The sequence below is a fragment of the Lagopus leucura genome, unplaced genomic scaffold, assembly GCF_019238085.1.
Source record: "Lagopus leucura isolate 7727_CA_CO unplaced genomic scaffold, USGS_WTPT01 Super-Scaffold_100033, whole genome shotgun sequence".
Classification (NCBI taxonomy): Eukaryota; Metazoa; Chordata; class Aves; order Galliformes; family Phasianidae; genus Lagopus; species Lagopus leucura.
The window spans coordinates 618997-634591 of record NW_024962282.1 but is presented as its reverse complement, the minus strand read 5'-3'; the positions used below and the strand labels follow the sequence as shown (position 1 = coordinate 634591).

The 15595-nt window shown below is 35.1% G+C and overlaps 1 protein-coding gene across 2 annotated transcripts in view; it reads right to left on the bottom strand.

Annotated features, from left to right (window-relative positions):
* The window catches only part of USH1C (USH1 protein network component harmonin), a 44683-nt gene that overhangs the window by 15127 nt on the left and 13961 nt on the right, over positions 1-15595 (bottom strand). The window contains exons 8-15 of one of the 2 annotated variants that reach the window (XM_042882160.1): positions 15050-15153; positions 13765-13849; positions 13318-13377; positions 13093-13149; positions 11258-11400; positions 10601-10666; positions 8743-8867; positions 5917-5993 (exon numbers count right to left, since the gene is read on the bottom strand). In XM_042882160.1, coding sequence (XP_042738094.1) covers positions 5917-5993; positions 8743-8867; positions 10601-10666; positions 11258-11400; positions 13093-13149; positions 13318-13377; positions 13765-13849; positions 15050-15153 — 717 coding nt within the window. The remainder of the gene's footprint in view (positions 1-5916; positions 5994-8742; positions 8868-10600; positions 10667-11257; positions 11401-13092; positions 13150-13317; positions 13378-13764; positions 13850-15049; positions 15154-15595) is intronic. The other variant, XM_042882161.1, reaches the window with a different exon arrangement.

Below are 15595 nucleotides of genomic sequence, written 5' to 3'. Positions count from 1 at the left end.
TGGTGATACTGTTAGGACTGGACCTTTGGAAAGTGGAACATTCAATACAGGAAGTGGATGAGCTGATGATACTGGAGTAACAGTAAGTGGTGGTGGTGGTGGTGGAAGTGGTGCCACATGTTTCTCAACTTCATCTAAGTTTATATCATCAAGATCTGTGGTATGAAGCTGTAAGCCACCAGCAAACCGCCTCACCGATGTGGCAGAGGAAGAAGCGGCAGGACGTCCACTTGCCAACTACGCATGAGAAAACAAAAATCTGCCTTACTAGTTAATATCTGCAACAGCTCTAATGAAATCAACGGCAAATCCTGCACCACCACCCAACCTAACTGCTCCTGCTCTGAAAACTCCTGGATTCTTGCACACAGAATATCCATGAAGTGTTTCTATGGAAGCTTTTTTACATATCAAAGAAAAGCAACTTAAGGCATCCCTGAAGTTTCAAGACATTAAAAAAACAAAAAAACAAAAAAACAAAGAAGAAAACAATTTGCAGCAGATCATAATGATGAAGGGGGAAGTAAAAGTAAACAGCTATCAAAACAAAACAGCTTTGGGTTCCATGAAATCCAAATCTTCAGGAAGCTCTGGACTTTATAATTTCTATTGATCAACATAAGACTTGCAAATTCCACAATTTGAACAGAATAAGCCACTCACCTCCCAGAAACTTAAGAGAAAGCATTTACAAGTATAAAGAAAGATTGCATATGTGCTGTTACAGTTACTAATGTTTCATTTAGACATTTATCAGTGGTATGATTTAAGTATGTAAGAAACTCCAGTTGATAGATGCAACTTAGGAAATATTAAAGAGAGATAAGCTGTTCTACAGACGCATGCATCTTAACCTAATCTGACACCATTTTCCCCAAATGGATTTCTGTTGACGTTGAGATCTCATGTGGCATAATCACTTTTTGGTACTAAAAAAACACACACATTTCTTCCCAAGTAAAATAGATGTTGGTTGCTCTTGTACCCAAGCAGGAGTTCAGGCCTGTAGTACCTCAATACAGTTCAGCTACATCTATTCCTCAGAAGCATTCTGTCTTTACATATTATATGAGTGTAACTGCTTGAGTAGTTTTGTAGAAGTTCTACAATAGGCTAATCGTACGTAATGTAGAAGAACTGGTAGCGCAAATACAGAATATTTGTCTCAAATGAGAGTAGAGCTCTGCAACAGTGACTTCAGCCCATAATGTGCCAACTTTACTTTCCAAAAATCTGGTAGAAAGCCGAAGAAAACTTAGCGTAATCATTCCACCATTCTGGAGACCTGCACTAAAGAACAAAGCGGATCCAAACCTATGAGTAGGAAGAATAGAAGACCGGCTGTTTTTTTCAGGGCTGCAGCATATTGACCCGTAGAAAATTTGACTAAGAGGGTTCCCCAAGGGTCCCTTTGTGGTTGTGTGGTTACAATTGCTTGGAGTCTCAGGGGAATTCAGTAGATTGCAGTGTTCCTCCTGAAAGCAGCTGTGCTTGGAAGAAAGCCACACAGCAGGATGGTGGGAAAGCCTCTCTCCACACAGAGAGGCACGTAGCTAAGGCACAATCACTCTCTGCATCTTTCTTCATCTGGGGGGACTACTTAAAACAAAGGATCTGATTATTTGGGAGGTTTTTTCTTTTGTCAGTCTCTTAATGTCACTTAGTTAGTTGCAATTAGTACTTGAATTGTGATTACAATTCAAGCAGGCATTAAAGAAATGATTAGTGATGTTATTATTTGTGTAGAATATTAAAAAAAAATACAGCTGGATATTCTACTCTCACTTAGTAAATTTTATTGGCAGCATGTTCTACCTATCCCAAAGAGTGCTCATGAACCAATTAAGTTATTTTGTAGCAATAGCATACTGAAATGTACAAACCGGAAACACTAGCATTGACCTTTAACAAATGACATCATCTCTATGAACTATGGAAACATCAAATGCTATAGAAACATAGAGTCATTAAAGTTGGAAAAGATGTCTAAGATCATCTAGTCTAACCATCAGATTTACATTGCCATTCACCAACTGCTGACAGTTTTCCTCTTCTTTCCTTTTTCCTTTATTAGGATAAAGGCTGAGAAGCAAAGAACAAGACAGTTTTTTTTTTTCTCTATTACATCTGGTAAAAGCTATTGTTGTTAGGAGAAAACCAGTGAGTAATTTTGAGATCGTGCAGCATATAGAAAAACTAGCATTTTACCTCAGGAGATTCATTTTCCACAGAGGAAATCTGTTCTAACCGTGTCTGACAAAGTCTTTCCACCCAATGCTGCACTTTTTCTGATTCTTCCAGATCTTCACGTTCTGTTTCAGATACCTTAAGCATATCACCAGTGTATTAAAAAAAAGATTGGAGATATAGTTACAGTACAAAGGCTTCAAACTTAGGATATGCCATTTAGATTAGTTTTACAACTAGCTGTGCTTTTGAGAATGGCTTCCTATTCTGCTGTCTTCCATTAAACTCACCACTAAATATGGACGGTACATAAATGCAGTTTTTGCCTCATTTGAACAAAAATTGACGGTAGCTACAATCGAATTTGGAAACAGAGGTTTGTGGTGAAATGTAATTCATTTTTAAACTTAGTTATCTTTGACAATTAAACAAGTGCCCAATTCAGATACTTCCACTGAAAATTCACCTCATTTTTCTCCAGTGTAATTTTTCACCTGATAGAAGAATACAACATACCTCCTGCACAAGACGATTTATTTTCAGTTGTTTTTCTTTCTCCAGCATTCCTTCTTTCTCTTTGGCAAGTCTTTGCTCAAATTCCATTTCCTTTTTATTCTTCTTCTGTTCACAAAAACTGTCACTTTTTGACTTCTTTCTCTCCTTTCCTTTCTGGGAATTATTATTATATTTAAGCTAGATTTTTACATAAACTAAAAACATGGCAAACTTCAAGCTCAGTACATGAGTGCCTGCCTTGAAAACTGAAGTATAGTGCAAGTATGGAATCAGTCTTTCAGGTATAATTTTTAACTGCATTTCCTCAGCAATTTGCTAGAAATTCAACTCTTTTGGACTGCCTGTACACAGCCAGTCAGCTCCTCTGACTCCTCTGCAAAGTTACAACTGTAGAGCAGATAGGTCCATTACAGAACTTTTTTTCAAATAGTTAATCAGTTTTGATTAGTTCTCTTTAGTTAGATTGGTTTGGTTAGTTATTATCTCTCTTCGTTTTTTTTTTTACATCAGTAGGAGACTGACTGCTTTCAGACACTCGTGTACACATAGATGCGAACAAAGAAATGCTTCATACTTCATACATCCTAAACACACCATTGCATGCCTTAATACAAACAAGCACCTTTAATGGAGAGGCCTAGATCAACAGAGAAACTAAACTGCTCTCAGGAAAGAATTCCAGATCATGAAGACCAGTCCCTACCACCAGCAGCAAAAATCAGCTTTTGCGTGAAATAATACTGTACATAATAATTCTAAAATGTTGAATGCACAATGCAACCAAAGGGCAAGATTTCTTCATAGTCTTTTAGCCCATGATCCTGTTGGATGAGTTCAGTGGTAAGTTGACTACTGCTCTGCAGTTAAGTGTAGCTACTGTTGGAAAACCAACAATTTTTAGAGATAAAAAAGAAAACCACAAAACAACCTTAAGTCAAACAGCTAGCTTCTCATGTTTTAATAACATTCTGTTGGCATGTTTTATGCAGGGCTAGTTAGTTTAGTTACAATTTTTGATAAAATATCATCCTCTAATAAATTAGAAGATACTACATTTCATAGATAGCACTTAATAATGTATCTGGAAGGTGGTAGTCAACCCACCAGCTCTCAACATTTGAAAAATTACTAAACCTAAAGGCACGCTAAGCAGTATGCATGCCAAAGAGTTTCAAAATATCAACATCAGAGACCATCTTAGCTGCATTTATTGCTTTCAGATACAACAAGATGACTCATCTCTTCTGTCCTTTTTCCCCATGGATTCAGTTAATTTCCTATTAAAGATATTTTAAGTACAGAGTGAAATTTTGTTTTTAGTGCACACGCAGGAAATCCATTTGCAATTTTCAGTAGGAAGAAAATTTACCATTTGAATATTTAAAAGTATTTCTAAAAGTAAAAGGTTAAGGTACTTTCAAGTTTTAGTCCACATTGTGTAGCAGAGTTCAGCAGGAACTGAGCTGAATCTTTATTAATATATGAGAAGGTATTTGGAGACTCTGTAAATTATCTTGGTCAGCAGCCATAGCAAAAATCCTCTATTTGTGTGAAGAGGCTGAATTTTCATAATGTATTTATCTTTGTCAGATGATCCTAACCATACTGGATTTTATGTGTTTCAGATCGAAGTTGATTTACAGTCACTAGCAATAAGAAATGGCATCAGAGTACACTGTCATTTTCTTATTCTAGTTAAGATCAAAACCGCTGGCATTTCTTACCCTCCTAGAAGGTTAAAAAAAACAGTCATAAATGATGATTCAAATACTTCCTCTGTCCTTCTCAGAAATTCTGAGTTCTTTGGAGAGAGATCTATGAGCCCTCTTTGACAGTTTGTCCTACCCCAGTAAATTACTATCAGCCATCATAAGAAACAAACAACACAGAAACCTATGATATAACTAAGGTATATTGAAAGAAATAAAGAGAACAAAGCAATAGCAGGAATAAAGTACTACTTGGAACTGCAGTAATGTCTTAGATGTGACTCTACAGATTTAAGAAGTATTCCATCATACTTAAAGATTTTCTGGTACTTTTCCTTTCTGTGTGTGATTTACACAAGCCTTTTGCCTTCAGCACTCTCAATGGGAGATCTGCAGAAGTTTAACTGGAAATGGCACACATGACTTCCATTGAATTTTTGCATCTTCAAAAACTTTTATTATTTACGGATTTATTTATTATTTTGAGGACTTTTTGATCTGTGGTGAACAGCTTCTGCAAAGTATACACTCAATTCTCACTGCAGCTGGCAGGTTTTGAGAAGTTCTAAGTGTTCAAAAGAGTGCATTCATAGGCAGATATATCTGAAAAGCATCTAAATTTCTATGTGTTAAAGTGGAAGAGAAGAAAGAAGAGGAATTAAAATTCAAATGCACAGCAAACAAGCTCACTTATCACACTTTGTACCTTACGGATTGTGGGAAATTTTCCTTCATACCGATAAAACCATCCAAAAGCTACAAAAAGGTAAAGGAAAAGTTGTTGTTTTAAGAAAAGTTGATGTCTAGTTCAGATTGATCCCTGTTGATACATATAACTGGTTAAAATTTATTTGGAGGCACAACGAATGTTCAATATTATAAAACAAGTACTTAAACCACTTCTTCATTAATTGTGCTAGCACATTTAGTCACAAATATCCCTTATTTTGCTGATACACATTTTGTATTAAGCTGATACACATTTTGTATTAAGCAAAGCAAATGCAACAATTAACTATTATACAGAACCATACAGCCATATGCATTGCTGAGATTTCTGTAGTCCACGTCCTACTTTACACAAACCATAACAAGTAATCAAATTATTTCAAGCTTGCAGAACGCATTGGTGCTTAGGATGACAAGAAAAGCTGTTTCTCACAGTGAACTATGCACATGCAGGTGCATAAACATTCAAAAAAAAGTGGAGTAAAATCAGACAAAATAATATAGTATTATAATTGTACATAATAAACACTGACAATACACAGAGTTCTCACTATAATCCATGTTTCTGTAGGATTGACATGTTTTGTATTCTTGTCGAAGTATCTTTAGAAAGCAGTGACAACAACAGTATCATAACCTTTCATCATACCAAAGGACAACATATATTGCTCTAGCAAAATCAGATCATAGTTCAGTGTCAAGACTGACTGTCAGAAGGAAGAGAAACATAGGAAGAATCTGAATCAGGATAGGAAGTTAAGGCTGGATGGCAAACCTGTTTGTCCTGCTTCATGATCACTTCATCCATGTCATCTGTTTCAAGTTGGTCATGTGCAACTCCCTCTAAATCTACTAGAGAAACAAAGGAGGAAGGGAATGAGGAGACAGAAAGTCAACTGGAGATTCCCATGAAATAAAGAGACCAGCAATGGGTGACTAGTAGTTTTCATGAAATAAAAAGAATTAGCAATGAGGTATCTTGCCTCAAATAAAATAAAAATAAAAATAAAAATAAAAATAAAATAAAATAAAAAAGAAAGAAAAAAAAAGAAAAAAAAAAAAAAAGATTGTAGTCCTGCTCAGATCAAATCAAATTCTAATCTCCTCTAACTTCAGAAAGCAGTTAGAATTTACACATGGCCAATTAGTCTGCTCTGCAATAAAGATAAATGTGCAGGTGGCTTCTCCTATTAAGCCATCAGAAGTCCTTAGATGTCTGGCTTCAGAAACAGATAACGGCCTTCTGTTGCACTGCCAGTATGGCAAACACTGTACAGGGATAACACTGTCCAGAAGAGTCAGAAAACTAAATGGATGAAATATTTCCCCCAGCTCAGTTTCTTACCCATGGAAAGAAAACTGACTTGCCCACTCATGAAAAAAATAACAATTAATAAGTTAATAAGTTAATAAGTTCAGAAATGACCCAGGTTTCCCTTAAATTTTGCAATACCTGCTCCATAAGCATTTCCCACTACTTACTTTGTCTAATACCGTTTTAGTACACTCTCTGGTCATCATGTATAGCTTCCAACTTCGCTTCTTAACTGCAAATTAAGCTCCATGCGCCTTAAATTCCTTTGGACAACTTAACACCTCAGTGTAATTCCTCACTGAAAAGTTGCAGTGTACAAAAAAAAAAAAAACACCCCCTCAATCTCTCAAATAATTTTGATGCAGACTGCCCAGTGATAACAAATCAGGCTCTGCAGACTGTTTGTTAAAGAGTTGTTGCAACAGATGAAAAAAAGATATGAGGAGGGCTGAGAAGGAAATAAAAGATTAACAGGATCCATGAAGAAAGGTGACAATAAGATGGGAACAGAAAAAGAGGAAAAAAAAGCAGGATTTCTTTCTCCCACTAACAGATGGTCTATTAAAGATGTTAACACATCTGCTACACATACTAGCTCACAGACAAATGCACAGATTTCTCAAATGCTTACAAGTATCCTTGCTTCCCAAAGGATTAGGTCACTGGGAACTGGAAATTCTGATTTCTTTAGTGGATGCTTACGTCCATATAAGCTCTTAGCATGCATCACAGACAGATACAACAATTTTTGTATGAACTCCAAACATTGTTATGCCATTATTTCATTTTCAACGTAGTAATCAAAAAAGCTCAAAGTCCAGAAGATGATATATGAAATAATTCAGCCTTAAAATGAATAAAGGAGGTCTGGAAGTCATAACAGTAAGAAGTTGATTTGTTAAAAGAGAAAAAGAGTGGGAAAACCACTTAATTTTTTGCTTGATTTTTTTTCATTTATCCAGTGCTCTACTGTCATCATGCAGTAATAGCTTCTGTTGTAGTCACATTGATTACATTAAATTGCTTACTCAATTGTTTACTTAAAGGTTATAACTAAATATTGACCCGTACAACACGACTTGTAGTTCAGTACAAGAAGTGAGAATTATTTTTTTTTTCAGGCAATGGGAAACACATGGCCTCATGCTGAGTGAGAATGGGAGATGCTAAGAATGGGCTCAGTCACTTCCTCCTTGTAAAAGTGAAGTGAGGGAGCTGTAAGACATCCCAGTGGTTCCCAAGTCTGCCAAAATAAAAGATAATCAGGTTCTGGTGAAAAGAGGACAGAAAAGATATCTAGAATTTTATGAAAGTTAAACATTGCATTCATTTCTTTCAAGCCAAAAGTAGTACAAGACAAAATACAGAAAATACACAAAACTGTTATCTCCATCCTTCATAATACTTCAATTAAGTAATTAACATAATTCTTCAATTAAGAGTGAGGGAGGAAAAAAAAAGTAGCATTAGAAGGAGCACAACAAAGAACATTCATTCACTCCAACTCAAACTGCAAATCTTGTATTAGTTTTGTGTTTTCAAAGTTTACCTCCCAACGCCTCTCACTAAATTAAAAAAAAAAGTTAAATTACGTAGTGCTATGAGTAATATAGTAAGTCAGAACTATTCCCAAATGAGAAAGAAGAATAGAAACATTTATCCCTTATCCCTTCTTCATACCTTCCTTTTCAGAAGTAACAAACTTATGACAAATGGAAGAAAACTGTAACTTACTATGTGACATCATCTTCAGTGAAGTAAATACTCGTTTATGTATGGAATTCAGCATGTTATGTTATGTACATTATGTGTACATTATGTTATGTACACGTTATGTACATGTACATTATATATATGTACCATCATATATATAAAAAAATATAAACACACTTTTCTTTTGGACATATAATGGAAACCGTCCACTGATTCAAGAACACCTCCATTAGAAGTTTGACAAATGAAACACAAAAGCAACAAGGAATGCAATGTATCTGAACCCCAAATTAAAGAGATTGTATCTCAAGCAGTGATTTCTTAGTTAACTGATTTTTTTCTTCCCTGCAGCTGATTGTAAAAAAAAAAAAACCATGATTGTTTGAGTAGTTGTAGCATCTGTGAGCTGGGTACCTCCTAAGAACCATTAAATACAATTTTCACGCGCTCCCAGTCTTCTGAAAATCACAAACTGATCACTGACCCAGCTTTGACATACAATATATTCCATACAACTCAATGTGTCTGAAACAAAAAAGTTACCAAGGAATCAGACCGAAATCAGTTACTTACTTTTGTGCTTAGAACGAGGAGCAGAGTGCACTTCTGCAGTTACAGTTTTCAGAGGTTTGGGAGGCTCTTTAGGCCCCCAGTCTTCTTCCCACTCCCTTTTAAATTTCTCTTCCTCTGCTGTTATCCTATGTGGAAAATAAAATGCAGCTATGAATACAAAGTATAAAAATAACAACGCAGACATAAATTCATTAGAATTGTTTACTCTGTAGTACATCTTGGTGTGTTTGTTTTCCATTAATGCATCATAAAATGCCTCTTGCACCAAACCAAAATCCTTTCAGTGATTTAAGAGTCATTTTTTGAAGAACCTAATGACTTCTTTCTGATTTGCTGGAAATACGTTCAAACACTAAATGAGAATTTACTTACACACTCCAACATTACAGATGGGAAAAAAAGCTATTTTAATGTTATCTATTAATGGCCTTTGATACCTCAATGGCTATTAGGACAACTTGGAAACTCTATGTAAAATACTCTGATTTTCATATTAAGTTAAGATGTATATATACAGATATATAAACAAATTCACAAATTTTAAGCCAAGAGGAATCCACAACAACACTACCACCTTAATTGAAGTCGCCTGTTTCTTCTTAATTGAAGAACTGTTTCTCATTTTTTTTTTCCACTTCAAAATTTGAAGTATATATTAGAAAAATAGCATTTCAACTAAAATATGGAGTGTAGAAGTATCTACAACATGCCTAGAGTCTAAAGTTTCAGTTGTGAATTTTTAACTGGATCTTATTTCTATTATGATGATTGCTTCCTAAAGACATAGTTCTAGGCTACACTAAAAAAATGACTCATTTGGCAATGAAATATAAACCTTGTTGAGGCACAAAACACATTAAAGTCAGCATTTTAGAAAAACAGCCACACCGCAGGAAAAAGCAGTTCATAAAACAAGGAAAAAAAGTAGAAAGGCACCACCATCAATAAATTGACACTTCGAAAGAAAATTCTGAAAATCCCACGTCACAACAGTACTACCACATAACCTAATAACTCGTAGTTTCATATACAATACCTTTAAGTGGCCTAAGATCTATTCTTGGCTCCAGCCTGTCTTGAACTGATAAACTGACAAACGGCACCAAAATTTACCAGATCTTATATGATACCATTTGCACTTGGATTTTCTTGTGGATCCCAAATTTAGCTAAGATAAATTTAAAACATATCCACGTGGCCAAAGCACTATTTAATCTGCACTGAAAGTCAGTACTTAAAATTGGAAGCACAATCAGCAGCAAGGCACATTGAAAATAATGTTTAAACTTGTTATATTTAATTAAAAAAAAAATATCTATGGCGTTACAATGTAACTTGAAGTATACTGAGAATTAATGACCTCTGTCATTTAGGCATATCTGATATTTTTTCTTAAAATTTAAGTTTTCCAGCTCTTCAGCCATTCTTCCGTTTCTTCCTTGACCAATTTCATTCCAACATTCATTTCTTCCTTTCCATTAAAATTAAACACCAGAAGCAGAATAATCAAGTTCTGAGACACAATTTCTTTTATCTGGTGTTCTGTACATACCTGTTCGATACATACTTTATAACATAGTTTTAAAAAAGAACATTCAACTTCATTCAACTTGAAGTTTACATTATTTATTATCAACATAACACTTATGTTTTCCAGGTGCTGCTTTTCAGTTTCCCATTTTGCAAGTTTCTGGTGCTCTTATTGAGATCCATGGGATACTACACTTCATTAAATATACAATTTTATTAGAAAAGAATGTTTTTGGCCAGATCTAATACATAACAATCCTGGTTGTTTGTTTGTTTTTTTCCCCTTCTTTTTCCAGGCAGCATATTGCCTCTGTAGTCTGTTACTTACTGCTCAATTTCTCTGCGATATCTCTCTTCTTCCTCTGCAGCCTTCTGGGAAATTTCCATTTTTCTTCTATAACAGGAATTAGGACACCGTGATAAAAATAGTAATTTCTGAGTAAGAACTTGCACAAAATGTGTCAGCATATAATTACTGAAATATATGGTCAGCAAATACATACACATAGGGAAAGAATTTTTTTTTTTTAATAAAGTCTTTAAGATACCAAGGGTTCAACGTACTTTTGTTCAAACCTTGAGGACATTCATGACCATATGATAGCAAGGACACATTATCTATTTAACTCTAACTCTCTATCTCCTTCTGAGACAGTACTATAGTGTGTTATTCTAAGAGCACAAATTTGTTACCATCCTACTAAAAATCATAGAGAAGGGAATGGCATCAAGAAAATGCCCAATGCCCAATACTCCAAGCATTGGGAGTATGACAGCTGAGGAACAAAGTAACCCTTTAACTCAGTACACCTATTTGAATGATGCTGGTTTTGAAAACCCAAAACATCAGTGGAATAAGGATTCATGATTAGAGACTCCATAACATCAAGTTCAGCTGGGAATCTTCTTATAATTATTTCTGTCTTACTTGCCCTCTCCAAATCTAAGCTAAAATTTTTCAGACCCTCCTGGACAGATTCCTTACAATCTCTCTTTCTCTTGCTGCTCTTTGATGATTTTGTTAGTCTCCAGTGCCAGTCGCTTCTGATGCATTAACTCCTGGCGTTCCTGCTCACGAAGATGTGCTTCTCTCTGCCTCTCTTCTTCAGTCATGAATAGTTCCTTTCCCTGCAATCAGCATCGCAACACAAATCAGTCACTAGAGATCTCACAGATGCAATTTTCCTAGGAAATAATTCAGAACTGCTTACATAACACATAAGCACATTTGCCATTACTTCCCATTACTTTCAGTCAAGAATGCTTTGTGAAAGACAAGAAGATTGGGCACTTCACTCCAAAGAAATACTCCAGTTTTGGAGTAATGTATGATGTGCTAACATAGGCAACTACTTTGCAGCAGTAGTGCAGTTGTCATGCCCAACTCACACTCAATACATCCCAACAAGGCATCAAAAGAATCCAGTGGTAAAGACAATCACACAGTAATCATCTTTTAATGTTCTTGCGCCTATCTGCTACAGAATACCATGAAGCAGGGTATGTAGTTTGCAAGAGGTTATATTAGATGATGTGTTTCAGCTGGTTTTAGTCCTATTTTATTTGCTTTACAGATAAGAATCCAGAAAATACTACTCAAGAAAGGTGTATCAGTGGTTCTGATTGTGGAATGTGATGAAAATATTTAGTTATTACTGAAATATAAATAACATTAATTATCAATGCATGAATTTTCAAAATTCTGTGGTTTTAAAGCTCATAAACAAAAACAGGCATTGAAGAATGCTTTTGTGACATGGTCTTTACTTAACCACAAAAAAGGATTAAAGAAACAAAGTTTATCTATTGCCATTTCTTCTTTGGTACAGAGACACGTCCCAAAGAAACGAGAAAAAAATGAGGTGAAGTACAGTGGAGTTGAAGAGTTCCACAGCAAAAATTTTAATGAGGCCAATGGCACACACTTTTTCTAACAGCTTGTAGCATCCCTTGGAACTGAAATCCTTTGGATGTTCATTAGGAGATGATTAATCAGCTAGCCTGGAGCATTTCTTTAAACAATTTTATCATGCCTTTGAACAATTGTCTCTTCCAGTAAGAGTTGTTTAATTAAAATATGGATTCCTTCATACAGATAAACAGCATGTAACAACCCTTATGAAATAGTCTAAATGATTTATTAAACCTAATTTCTATTTAATTCAGTTGTGAGGTAATTATAAAGTGTCTTCTTTGATTAGTCTACTGAACTTAAGTATGCTGTTGTATAAAACTGCGCATTTTACTGTCAGGATTAAAGCAGAAAAAGTATTGAAATACTATTCGAAAGCCACACTGAAATCAGCAGAAATTAATTTCAGCTGACTTTAGATCAGGACCCAAAGGCATATTGTTCTGTTGTACAAACAATGAAAATTAAAAATTGAACAGTTTTCAATGTGTTGAATAAACACAATAAAGAGAAGAGATCTAACAGTTGTACAAGGAATACATTAACTATTCAGGAGAAAATGTTAATTGACTCAAACTTTCATGTATCAGTAGAAGAAGCTATCTGTCAAAACACAAGCTCTAAAATCAGAAAAAATCATTACCATAAAATTAATTCCCAGTCCTTGCAAGTGAACAGTACTGTCCTGACACTTCACATGAACAATACACATTCCTGGAACTGTTGTATTTGAGCATACTGTGGATAGTTAGAAATAATAAGCCACTCCAAATGGCTTCAGTTCGACCAAATTTGGAAGTAAAAACATTGTAATGAAATGCAGCTTTGTTTCTTATTTATTTTTTACTATTTATTTGTCCACACAGTAATTTTCACAAACATTGTGCTTTTGTAAACATACTACTTACAGCGCCTGCCACTACAGAGATAGTCAAAGTACGGCTACTTTTGAGCACTCTGACAGCCTGCAAAATAAAATAAAATAAAAATTATCCTGCATTTAGTGGTAAACATGCTATGCACGTACAATGAAAAGCAGCTAAGAGAAACAGAAGCTTAAAAAAAACCAAAAACAACAACAACAAAAAAACTGACAATTACATATTAATGGAACTAAGTAGTTTTAATCCTACCTCTTTATGATCCACATTCGAAAAGTCCACCCCATTCACCTCAACAATCTGATCACCAACCTAAAGGAGTAAATCCAAATCTTAGTACAGATTCTGTACTAATACACATACTAACTGGAATGAGAGACTGTCAAACATTCTCAATATAATAATTACACGTACTGGCAGAATATTCACAAGGGGAAATCAGCCAAGCATGCCAGTCTCCCACCGGCATTTCCAATTGCCACTATTTGAGATGAAATTTTGAGTTAGGTGGACTGTTGTTCTGACCCACACATTTTGAAAGGCAGGGAACTTTTTTGACTGGAAATCTAGCCACACAGTATTTCTTTCCCATAGAAAGAAATAACAGCTAATGTCTCTACAGTGATCCGGAATCCTTGAAGAAATAAATGCCAAACAAGATTTCTTTGTAGTACCAACACTGTAAAATGGTATACTTACCTCTAAGCCCACTTCTGCTGAAAGAGAACCCGGCTTCACATTACTGACAAAAATGCCTGGTTTTTGTGTTGGACCACTGGAAATACTGGTGGAAGATTAAAAAAATAAATTATAAAAATAATAATTATATACTGATACAGAAGCAATCAACAAGTCTTGTTTTCTTCTTTCTCATTGAGAAAGTTTTTTTATGGTGTAGATTACCCTGAAACAAGCACTGGACTTTGCAAGTACAGAGAATACTTTTCTACCCTTCTTGCCACAAAATCATACTTAAAAGAACAACATCAAAAGAAAAGTATTCAGGCTTCTGGAGATTGCTTTGGATGCTGAAGCTAACACAGTACATGGTCCTAACGCTAAGGGACTGAGGGCGCTTATGGTATTGAAAAGTCAGCATGTAAAGCAGTGAAGAATTAATAACTGCTTGCATAATTATTTGTTGAACTATAGTATACTGTGTACATGTATAACAGTATTATTGTTCAGGATTGTTTACCAAAAACAAAAAGGATATTGCAATCAGGGTCCAACATCTAGCGTTGAAAATCCAACCTGCAATCCATGCTGGCCCTCAAGACAACAGGCGTTTCTGTAGATAATACATCCTGCAGGTGATGTCAAATCACCCTTCCAGGTTTTGTAAATATAGTTAAAACTTTTTATCTTCCTAACAATATTAAAGAAAAATTATTCTTTTGAAAATATTCTTGCGGGCAAATCTTGCTAATCTCAGCTGCTACACACTGCAACATGCAAAGAAAACCTACAATTTCTCTTCTACCTCAGAATCTTCACAACTAGATGAAAGGACACAAGTCTGAAAAGCATTTGCTCATATTTCGAAAAATGCTAGATATTCAAAATTAATATTAGGAACCAAACCACTGCCTCTTAGTTCAGAAAATTTTCACAGATAGTAGTCTAGGTGAGTCAATTTGACAGTAGATAATGCTAAAACCTACTATATTACAGAGCAGCATTTCAAAATATTGAAAAATTTAGAAATTTGTAAGCATTTAAAAGATCTAGTTCCACAACACATCTTCTGTGATGTTACTATGATCTTCCTTTGATTTTTAAATTGAGATTTTTTAAAAATTTTAAGTCAGAACCTGGGACGCGGTTACTTATATTTGTCTAATAATATATATGTGTCACAGATGCCCTCCTTTTCCTGTCAAGTTTTCTTGGTCCCCTGTGGTTCTTTATGTTCTATGTATCACCTCAATGAATGAAGGAACAAACTGCCCTGGATGTTTCATTTAACAAGCCGTGGACCCACCTGCATCCCATGCCTTTTGTGCCGATCAAGCTAATGAAGACTTTCTTCTCCTTACTGTCTCTTCCTCCAGAAGAAGCAAGACCAGCCACACTGCCCTTTCCTTCCTAGAGAGAGATTTAAAAACTGCAGGCATTACTCTGTGTTGAATGAAGCTGTACGAAGACCAATAGAAACTTCACAAAGCTAAGAACAAAGTCTGACAATACCAAATTAAGATTCCTCCATGGATCAATTAGAATTACAGTAGTGCAGTGTGACTGATGTGAAAGACAAACATCTATTTGGAGAAAATTGTTTCAATAATCCACCTTTTTCTCCAGACAAGGATGAAGGAAAATTAGAGGAAAGTGATACGGCAAAATAATAATTTAGATGTTCCCTAACAAAAAAAGCTTGAAAAAAGACTTGATAATGCTCACTACTTAACGTAATTTTTCTTCCTGAAAGACAAGTTAGATAATTGTGGTATTTCTCCACATGTCTACAATTCACTTGCATTCACGTTGTCATTCCTCCACCAATATAAGAAAGATAGATCAAATCATC